The 10,508-nt window shown below is 53.6% G+C and overlaps 1 protein-coding gene across 1 annotated transcript in view; it reads left to right on the forward strand.

Annotated features, from left to right (window-relative positions):
* LOC102445873 (serine/threonine-protein kinase TAO3-like) overlaps nucleotides 1–10,189 on the forward strand; it is a 159,301-nt gene extending 149,112 nt beyond the window's left edge. Inside the window, exons 7-8 of the mRNA XM_075918556.1 lie at nucleotides 8,246–8,428; nucleotides 9,920–10,189. Coding sequence (XP_075774671.1) covers nucleotides 8,246–8,428; nucleotides 9,920–10,081 — 345 coding nt within the window. The 3' untranslated portion in view covers nucleotides 10,082–10,189. The remainder of the gene's footprint in view (nucleotides 1–8,245; nucleotides 8,429–9,919) is intronic.
* The last annotated feature ends 319 nt before the right edge of the window (nucleotides 10,190–10,508 follow it).

The following is a 10,508-nucleotide window of genomic DNA, read 5'->3' on the forward strand; positions in this document are numbered from 1 at the left end:
GAGGAAGGCGAAAAACCTCCAGGGCCTCTGCCAATCTACCCTGGAGGAAAATTCCTTCCCTACCCCAAATATGGCGATCGGCTAAACCCTGAGCATGTGGGCAAGACTCACCAGCCAGACACCCAGAAAGTTCTCTATAGTAACTCCTATCATCCCCCGTCGACAGAGGGATGCAAATCAAGCATGTCGAAATTGCTAATGAAGCAGGGATTTAAATATCCTGTGCTTCATTAGCATAAACACGGCCACTGCTTTTTTTCAAAATGGAGCTTTAAAAAAAAAAAGTCAGTCTAGATGCGGATCTGTCGAAAAATAAACCCTTTTTCGACAGATCCTGTAAACCTCATTTTACTGCATCTGAGAGCCCCACTGGTGCCCCTGCCTATTATTGAGGTCCCCTTTGAGCACATCGCTATGGATCTGGTTGTCCATTGGAGAACTCAGCTCAGGGGCACCGAAGCATATTAATAGTCCTGGATTACGCCACCTGATACCCAAAGGTGGTACACTCCTGCAGAATACCCATTCGAAGACCATAGCGAGGGAGTTAGTCCAGATCTTTTTAAGGGTGGGGATACCCAAGGAGATCCTGACAGATCAGGGTACTTCCTTTGTCTCCATGCTGATGGACCTGTGTGCACTGCTCCACATCCGGGCCCTGAGGACGTCAGTCTACCAGGCACAGATGGACAGCCTCATAGAGCGGTTCTACCACACCCTCAAGGACATGATCCGGAAGGTGGTGAGCCGGGATGGGAAAGTCTGGGATACCCAACCTCATTTTTGCCATCGGGGAAGTTCCTCAGGTGTCCACTGGCTTTTCCCCATTTGAACTGTTATATGGGCATTGTAACAGGGCAGCTGCCCTGTACTGGCCCCTTTAAGAGCCAAACCCCAGCCTGGAGCAGGCCCGGGGAATTCAGCCCAGCTGGGCGGCGTTGGCCAATTAAGGCCCAGCTGGGGGCTATAAAAGGGAAGGGCTGCTTCAGCCAAGGCAGAGTGAGCCTGGCTGCCGAGGAGCAGGACGCTCTCTGGAGCTAGGGCAGGGCTAGAGAGTCAGGCTGGGCCAGGACGCTTGGACAGCCAACCGGCCAGCCTGCTAGGCCTGCGGCAAGGCCGTGAGCCTGGCTGCCGAGGGAGCAGGACGCTCTCTGGAGCTAGGGCAGGGCTAGAGAGTTAGGCTGGGCCAGGGCGCTCGGACAGCCAACCGGCCAGCCTGCTAGGCCTGCAGACAGGCCTGCTGGAGAGACACCAAACCCCCAGAAGGGGGGCTCAGAGCGAGTGACTTGGGCACTGCCAGAGGGCAGTGTGGCGAAGAGAGCAACGCGACCGGAAGATTCCAGAGGGGAAACGCCACGTGAGCGGAGGCCTGTGCGGGCGGAATGGACTGATTCCGGGGACAGACGACGGACCCCCGCTACGGTGGTGAGTGACCCCCTCACAGGCATAACCCCTCAGGCATCCTAGACCTTGCCAAAGAAGCCTGGGAGGAGCAGCCGAACCACAGATGCAATATTATTGAACATGTCCTCCAGATGAAGGACAGGATTGCCCAGTTTACCCCCATCACAAGGGAGCACCTGGAGAAGGCCCAAGAGGCCCAGCAGACCTACTACAACGGTCGGGCAACGGTCCGGAGGTTCCAGGTGGGAGATTGGGTAATGGTACTGGTCCCAACAGCAGAGAGCAAGCTCCTTGCCAGATGGCAAGGACTCTGTGAAGTGGTTGAGGTCCTAGGAGATGTAGATTATGAGGTGTGACAACCAGGTCGCTGGAAGCTGGAGCAGATCTACCACACTAACCTGTTGAAACCCTGGCGGGACCAGGAAATACAGCTGACTGCCGTGGGGATGGCGATGCCAGCGGAAAGGCAACAGCGACAGTTGAGGATCTCCCTGGAGTTGACCCTGGACCAGCAGGAGGAAGTCCTCAATATGCTGGAGCAACACTCAGATGTGTTCGACAGAGCCTGGCAGGACCACCAAGGTTGAACATCATATCATCACAGACCCAGGAGTAAGGATGAATGTGAGGCCCTAGAGGCGAAACAGGAGGAGGTCCAAAAGGAAGTGAGGAAGATGCTGGAGCTGGGCGTCATAGAAGAGTCTCACAACCAGTGGCCCAGCCCGATCGTCCTGTTGGCTAAGTCCGACGGCAGCCTATGGTTCTGTAGCAATTTTAGGAAGTTGAACAAGGTGTCCAAGTTTGATGCATATCCCATGCTGCAAATAGATGAGCTGATCGATTGACTGGGAAAGGCTTGGTTCCTGTCCACCATTGACCTGACCAAGGATTACTGGCAGATTCCCTTAACCAGGGAAGCCAGAGGGCTTATATCAGTACACTGCCCTCCCATTTGGGCTACACGGGGCCCCTGTGACATTCCAGCGGCTTGTGGATAAGCTACTGTGTCCGCACCATGCGTATGCAGCTATTTATCTGATGTCATCATACATAGCCCAGACTGGGTCATGCATCTGGAGAAGGTGGAGGCCATATTGGACACCTTGAGGAAAGCTGGCCTCAATGTGAACTCTGTGAAGTGTGTGATGGGACTAGCAGAGGCCAAATATCTGGGGTATATCGTGGGAAGGGGCGTAGTGAGATCACAGCTAAATAAGGTGGTGGTGATACAGATACAAAAGAAGCAGGTCCAGCCATTCCTGGGACTAGTGGGCTACTATCAGAGGTTTATCCCCCACTTTGCTTCCAGGGCATGTCCCTGGATGTGGTGAAATGGACCCCTGTGACAGAGGAGGCATTTGTTGACTTAAAAACAGCCCTGTGCAGTGACCCCGACTTCGAGAGGGAGTTCTTACTCCAGACCGACGCCTCTGAAATTGTATTGGGTGCTGTACTGTCCCAAATGGTCGGGGAGGAAGAGCTTCCCATCCTATACCTGAGCCGGAAGCTCCTCTCAAGAGAGGAAGTATGCCATCGTCGAAAAGGAGTGCCTCGCGGTGAAGTGGGCCATGGAGAGCCTGCAGTATTACCTATTGGGACGAAAATTCACCTTCATTACGGACCATGAGCCCCTGCAGTGGATGCACCAGAAGAAAGACGGGAACACGAGAGTAACGCGGTGGTTCCTGTCCCTACAACCGTTCCACTTCCAAGTGCAACATAGGGCCAGAGTCAAACACAGTAACGCCAACGGCCTGTCAAGGGTGCACTGCCTGCCATCCCAAGTAGCCCAACCCCATAGTGTTGAGCAGGGGAGGGGGATGTGTGACAGGGCAGGTTAGAGGGCTAGATTAGAGAGAGAGGGAGTTCTAAAAAGCAGAAAAGGCCCTGGTTAATTAGGAGAGGGTTACTTCAGGGCAGCCAGGAACAGCTGTCCTGGGGCTATCAAGGGCAGAATAGAAGTAGCTGAGACCAGGCTGCTATAAATCAATTAAGGGCCAGCTGGTCTGACTTCAGGCAGCCACAGGGCCTTTTAAAAAGCCTTCCCTGCTGGGGGAGGGGGCAAGGGAAGAGTGGAAGAGGAGTTTGGAGGGAGGCAGAGAGGAGTTATAGCTGATAAGGAAAGAGTCAGAGAAGCTGAAAAAGAGAACGGCAGCATTGCCAGAGACAGTGGGGAAAGGCTCTGACAGTTGGGGTGCATCTAGACTTGCAAGATTTTGAGCAAAAGCAGTTGCTTTTGCGCAAAAACTTGCCAGCTGTCTACACTGGCCACTTGAATTTGCGCAAGAACACTGACGTTCTAATGTAAGAATTCAGTGCTTCTTGCGCAAATACTTTGACGCTCCCGCTCAGGGATAAGCCCTCTTGCGCAAGAATACTTGCGCAATAGGGCCAGTGTAGACAGGCACCTTAATTTTTTGCGCAAGAAAGCCCGATGGCTAAAACGGCCATCGGCGCTTTCTTGCGCAAAAGTGAATCTATACTGGGCACAGATGCTTTTGCGCAAAAGCACTTTTTGCACAAAAGCATCCGTGCCAATCTAGATGCTCTTTTGCGGAAATACTTTTAATGGAAAAACTTTTCCGTTAAAAGTATTTCCACAAAATCATGCCAGTCTAGACGCAGCTGGAGTGTTTGGGCTCCCTTCCCCAAGTAGCCAGAAAGTCCAGACAGTGGCTGGGGGAGGACTGTTTACCCAGCCCAGGATGACCAGGGGCATCTGCCCCAACTCCCCTGTCAAGACTGTTCCCCACTCTGGCACTGTGAATGCAGAAGGTGGGGGCCGGCAAGAGAGCTTCAAAATCTTACCTCTCCAGGCTCTGGTACAAAACTTCCCCCCAGAATCCTAATACCCAGATTTTGGGGGACCCGCTGCCACCACCCAAATCATTTCAAGAAAATCAGGGCAGAGATCACTCGGGAATCCCCTCCCCAAGGTAAAGCTCTCCCCTCTGCCCCAACCTCTGTTTTGCTTGCAGGTTTGTTTTTTGTTTTTTTACTGGGGACAAATAATGAAAAAACAGGGACGGGTGTGAGGGTCAAAGGGTTAAAACGAGGGAACCGGATGGGGACACCGAGCAGAGAACCCCGGACAGCGCCCACTGCTCCCCGAAGGTCTCGAGAGAGCCAGTGGACGCTGCCCATTGGAACTCTGCCCGGATACGTGAGCAGATACAGGAACGGAAATAGGCCCCACAGTCGCAGGCCCCTCCCCCGGCCAACCTCTTCTCCCTGGTTTTATATATTGCCCATTTGGCCATCGCTAGGAGGAGGTTGACCAGGAGGTCCCACGGCTTTGTGGGGCCACGGATGGGATGTGCGTAAATTAACAAGTGGGGGGAAAAGTGCAGCCAGAACCGCAAGAGGAGGTTCTGGAGGAGCCGAAAGAGGGGTTGTAGCCTGGCGCACTCGATGTAGATGTGCACCAGGGTCTCCCTCACACCACAGAAGAGGCACGTTTCTGAGGCGGGTGTGAACCGCGCCAAGTACACGCCTGTGCTCACCGTGCCGTGCAGGATTCTCCAGCAGATGTCCCCGGTGGGCCGTGGAACCAAGGTGGAATAGAGGCTGGCCCACCGGGGCTCCCCACCCTCCATTGGTGGTAGGAGGTCCCGCCACTTGGTGTCTGGGCGGGACACGAGGGTGGGGAAGTGGAGCGTGTGAAGCACGAGCGTGTACAGGTGACTCTTTGGCGCGGTTCGGAAGGGGACCGGCTGCATCGCGTGCAGCCGGCTAGGATGACGAGGGGGAGGCAGTCGGGAAGGTACACAGGGCTTGGGGCCAATGGAGAGATTGGGAGGGCTGGGGGTGAGGGGTGCACCCTCTCGCAGGACCTTGTCGAGGTAAACCCGAGCGGTGAGCGGCAAAGCGTCCTTCACCTCCTGAAGTACGCGCCGGGGAGTACGTAGGGTGGAGATCCCCATGCGCTAGGCGAGCACCCGAGGATCCACCCAGTCTCCCCAGCGGTAGTCCAGGAGGTCTCCGACTCTGGTGGTTTCTGCCAGGACCAACCTCTGGCGCACCGAGGGAGACTCCGCCACCTGCACACGTAGATGGGGGTTGTGTAGCAGGGGCTCCGCGAGGAGGTCTGCTCCCAAGGCGGCTCCCAAGGACCTGGTAGCCGCAAGCAGCTTCCAGGTGCGGAGGAGGTCCTGGTAGAAGGCCGGCAGCCCGGAGAGGTCTCATGAAGACCTCTCAAATAAAGGAGCTGCTGGTCATATCGGAGCCCTCGGAAGCGGCGAAGGAAGGTGTCACATTACCAAATTGGAGGGAAGCAGCCAGATCGCTGCTGCACCCCTAGGTGGGGTGTTGGCCCCAGAAATTGGTATGAAAGGGAGCCATGTGGGATATTGAATGGGAGCTTGTTGTTTTCTGATCCTGTGTACACTGTTTCTGTGAGTATATAATGTCTGTGTGTGTAGATCTGTAATCTGTGTGGAAACTGAAGATTTCCCTGCATGTGGTTAAGCATTGGGCAGGGCCGAGCCTGTGGAGCCTGTGGACATGCTAATTACCTGTGGGACAATGGTTCTCAATGGGCCAAAGACACACCCAAAGAATGGGGGCTGTCCTGAGAGCAGCCAGCAGGGAACACAGAGAGGCTGAGGACCAGGTGACCTGCTACATACTAGAAGAGGCCAGGAAGGAGGTATAAAGAGGCCATGTGGTCGATGCCATTTTGTTCTCAGCTCAGCACTTCATCCCAGAGGCAGCACTGCAGGGATTGAAGAGCCCGGAAGACCTGTGAACCCATCCTGATCGTAGGATGTGCAATAAGGACTTTTAACCAGCAGCTGCAACATCTCTGCTAGAGCCTGCATCGAGGACTGGGAGATTCGGTGCATGTAACGTACTGTACTTTAATAACCTTACTCTCATGCTTTTCTTTCTTGTAATAATAAACCTTTAGATATAGATTCTAAAGGATTGGCCCAGCGTGATTTGTGGGTAAGATCCAGAGGGTAAATTGACCAGGGATCTGTGGCTGGTTTCTTGGAACCGGACAGAACTTGTTCGGGGTAGGTGGGATTGGGTGCTAGGACCCCCCACCCGTGTATAGGCCCGGGGCCATCTGGGGCACGGATATTGCTGGGGTGTCGGAGGGGTTTTGCTTGGGAGGCTTCAGGCAGGCAGCTGAAGCGCTCTGTGGGACTGGTTTGTGGCCTGTTTGGAGAGGTCACCAGTCAAGGGGGCTGTAAGAAGCCCCGGATTTGAGCAATTCGCCCTGAGCGGATGCCCTCAGCTGTGCCCAGACACGGCCCGGTCCGTCACAGAAGGCGTGCACAAACGTGCTCCACGCCGGACTACCTGCACCAAATAGGAGTCTCTGCAGGGCCCGGAGACGGAGGACGTGAACCCGCGTGCGCAAACACGTCAGGCCCTGCCCTCCCTCCTCCAGGGGGAGACTTGCTTGGAGTTGGGAAAACAGAGAGAATCCACAGACAACTAGGGACTCTGCCCTTGTAACTAGGCAATTAGTTCTAAGGGCACAACAATCAACCAATCCCGGTTAATTAGAAAAAAACCCAATCTTTTATTATCAAAACAAAACTACAGTTGCAAGCATAGTAAGTTGTCTAGGTGGAAAGAGCCACCATGGCTATAGATACTCAGGGAAAGTCCCTGGGCTGTAATCCTTAGTTACAAAAGAGAAAAACAATTAGCCAGCTCAGACATGATTTCCAAACAAGGAAAACAATAAACCCTGATGGACTATCTAAACTTTTCCCTACTTACACATTTCAAGAAGTCTGTTCCTGGAGAGAGAAACCATCTCCCTCAATACCTGGGAGAAACTGCCCTGATCTCAAACAAAGAAGAGAGAGAGAAAAACCCTTTTCCTGTTTGAAATTCCTACCTGCATTGTTATTGGCTGACCGCCTGACACCTTTGCTAGGTACCTGAGTTAACCCCTTAGTCACCAGGTGCTGGTCAGCACTCCTGATTATGACATCCCCTTTTAGCCAAGGGAGAGGAGCCCAAATGCCAGAAAGGGCAAGTGGGACCTGTGCAGCAGTACCTAGAATGTGGGATTGTGGACTGAACAGGGGTCTGAGACCCAGGAGTGGGATTAACCTTGCCACATGTAGCCGTGTGGTCTCTCAGGGGTCCCTGTGGAGGAGGCTGAGAGCAGAATCTCCCCTGCTCTCCCACGGCCTTCCCCCTCTCGTGCCCTCCCCTCCTCCCTTTTGAATTCCCCGCCTGGTGTCCTGATGCGCTCTACCCCTGCTCGGGCTGCTCCCGGGTCCTAGCGCCCGCTGGCTTCTGCCCGGGCCGGCCAGCGCCTGCGCGGAGACCGCGCCGGTCCCCCCTGGCTCCGTGGCCCCTGCCGCCGTGCCGCGCCGGACTCCCGGTGGCAGCCGACCCTGCGCGTGGTGCGCGGTGCTTGGTTCCCGAGGCTGGGAGTGCGGGGGTGAGTCCCTCCGTCACACCACACTAGCCAACAGCAAGCCCCCTTACCCACCATCATCAGTGACCCTGCTCACCAGCTGGCAGGGTCTGCAGTAATGGTATTGTCTCAACAGTGGATTTTAAGTAATACTTTCAACACCAGGCCTCCACCAATGAACAAGCAGATCATTTCCATTACACAGCCCACCCCCAGAAATCCTGGCACATCTCTAAAACCAGCTCCAGTCTGATGGCTGCTCCTACAGGCCACTGGCAACACAGACATTTATAATGCAGACGCTGCTTGCAACCAGCTATCAGCTGGGATTGGAGACATGCTTAGGTGCAAACTCATCCGTGAGCGTAGGCAAGGAGCAGAACATTCCCACCCAGCCACAAAGCGAGGAAATGACCGGTTGAGTTGACATTTTGGTTTTGAACGTTCTTGCAGCTGTGGCTGGATGAGGCTCAAGAAGCAGAATGCCAAGCCCTAAGGCTGCAGCTCCAGCAGGAGATGGAGCTGCTGAACGCATACCAGAGCAAAATCAAGATGCAGACGGAATCACAGCATGAACAGGAGCTCCAGAAGTTAGAACAGAGGGTGTCTTTGCGCAGGGCCCATCTGGAACAAAAGGTACGTTTCTGATGGGCTACCGGGCAATATCTGATGCTCTCCGTTGTAAACCACTCCTTGGAGCTAGCAACACCTGAGCTGTCCTTGTTCCTAGTTGAATCAATGCCAGGAACTGGGGGAAATAATTTCAAAATGGATAAAAGGAAATACTTTGGCACATGTAGTTCACCTGTGGAATGCCCTGCCTGCTTTTTGAGATGCATAATGTAGTAAGAGTTCATTTACGTGGGAAAGGAGAGCATCTGCAGCTAGCCCTTGTAATTTGTCTGTGTGGGGTTAATCAGTAGAGTCCTGTGCAATCCGTCCACATGTGCAGATATCTGCGAATAGACATCAAGATCTGCAGGGCTCTACTTCCAAGAGCCACTGTGGCCTGAAAGGAGCATGGTCCTGTTGCATCTGGGAGCCAGTGCCACCTCCAGCAGCTTCTCTCGGCAGTGCAACTGTACCGCCCCCAGCCCCGCCACCAGTGGGGCTGTACAACCCTAGACAGGAGACACTGCAGCTGGTGGCAGGGCTGGGGGCAGTGCAGCCATGCTGCTGGGAGGAGCTGACAGTGTGGGGCACTGGCTCCTGGGCATGATGGGACCATGATCCTCTCTGGCCACAGTGTCTTGGGAGTAGAGCCTTGTGGATCCCGATGTCTGTCTGTGGATATTTGCGTTGGCAGGTAGACATTTCTATCCACACAGGGCTCTATTCATTAGCCCTCATACTTCAGGGCTGAACATCAGCTGGAGTCAGGAAGAAATCTACCCCACGTTGTCATGTTAAACAGCTAGGTGCATTTATGTTTAAGTATCTGGTGCTGGTGCTAAGATACTCAACTACCTAACTAGGTGAGGTGGTCCTCAGGCGACAGTTGGATTATCTGTTCCCATGGTGGGGTACATCTGCCTCCAGAGGCCAAAGCCATCCAAGGTAAGGACCAGGACCAACCCTAGCAATTCTCCTGTCCTTAAGCCCCTTTCTGTCCTACACATCATGGCTTCAGTGTAGAAGACCAAATACTTCACCTAAATGAGCAAAGTACAGGCAGTCCCCGGGTTACGTACAAGATAGGGACTGTAGGTTTGTTCTTAAGTTGAATTTGTATGTAAGTCGGAACTGGTACATATTGTAGGGGAAACTCTAGCCAAACATTTCTCCAGAGCTCAGTTTTATTCTCCCACACCTCACTTCCCTCGGTCCTTTATTCTCAAGCTGAGGTGTCTGTTGTGAAAAGACGCTCTGCGTCTCCCTGGTCTGCTGGGGGAGGGGGTGCTAGCTTCGCGTCTCCCTGGTCTGCTGGGGGGAAGCAGCTAGTGTGGGGTTGCCTCACCCCGTTTGTAAGTAGGGATCCGATGTAAGTCGGATCCATGTAACCCGGGGACTGCCTGTAGGGGCTTTCACCTAAAGTGGTGGATGCCGGACAGCTTGTAAGCTGTTACCCTGGAGCGTGCTGAGCTTTGAGGTGCTGGCTAAGGAAGCTGTTGACTGTGCTTGTTTCAGATTGAAGAGGAGCTGGCTGCCCTCCAGAAGGAACGCAGCGAGAGAATAAAGTTTCTGTTGGAAAAGCAAGAGCGAGAGATTGAAACGTTTGACATGGAGAGTCTGCGAATGGGCTTTGGGAATTTGGTCACATTAGATTATCCCAAGGAGGACTATAGATGAGATTAAATTTATTTTGCCATTTTCAAAAAGCAATAAAAAATTATGAAAACCCAACATTCCTCATGTTAACGGGCATGCTCTTTCTCTTTCTGTCTCTTAGGGTATGTCTAGACTACATGCCTCTGTTGCCAGAGGCATGTAAATTAGACTACCCGACATAGTCAATGAAGCTGGGATTTAAATATCCCTGGCTTCATTAAAATAAAAATGGCCACCGCACCGTGCCGGCTCACCTGATCGTCAGCACAGCGCGGCAGTCAAGACGCGGATTGGTCAACAGGAAATGCCTTTGTCAACTGCTCCCTTATACCTCGTGAAACGAGGTTTACAGGCGTGGTCGACAAAAGCGTTCCCTGTCGACCGATCCACGTCTTGACTGCCGCACTGTGCTGACGATCAGGTGAGCCGGCACGGTGCGGCGGCCATT

Source organism: Pelodiscus sinensis, unplaced genomic scaffold (assembly GCF_049634645.1).
Source record: "Pelodiscus sinensis isolate JC-2024 unplaced genomic scaffold, ASM4963464v1 ctg42, whole genome shotgun sequence".
Taxonomy (NCBI): Eukaryota; Metazoa; Chordata; order Testudines; family Trionychidae; genus Pelodiscus; species Pelodiscus sinensis.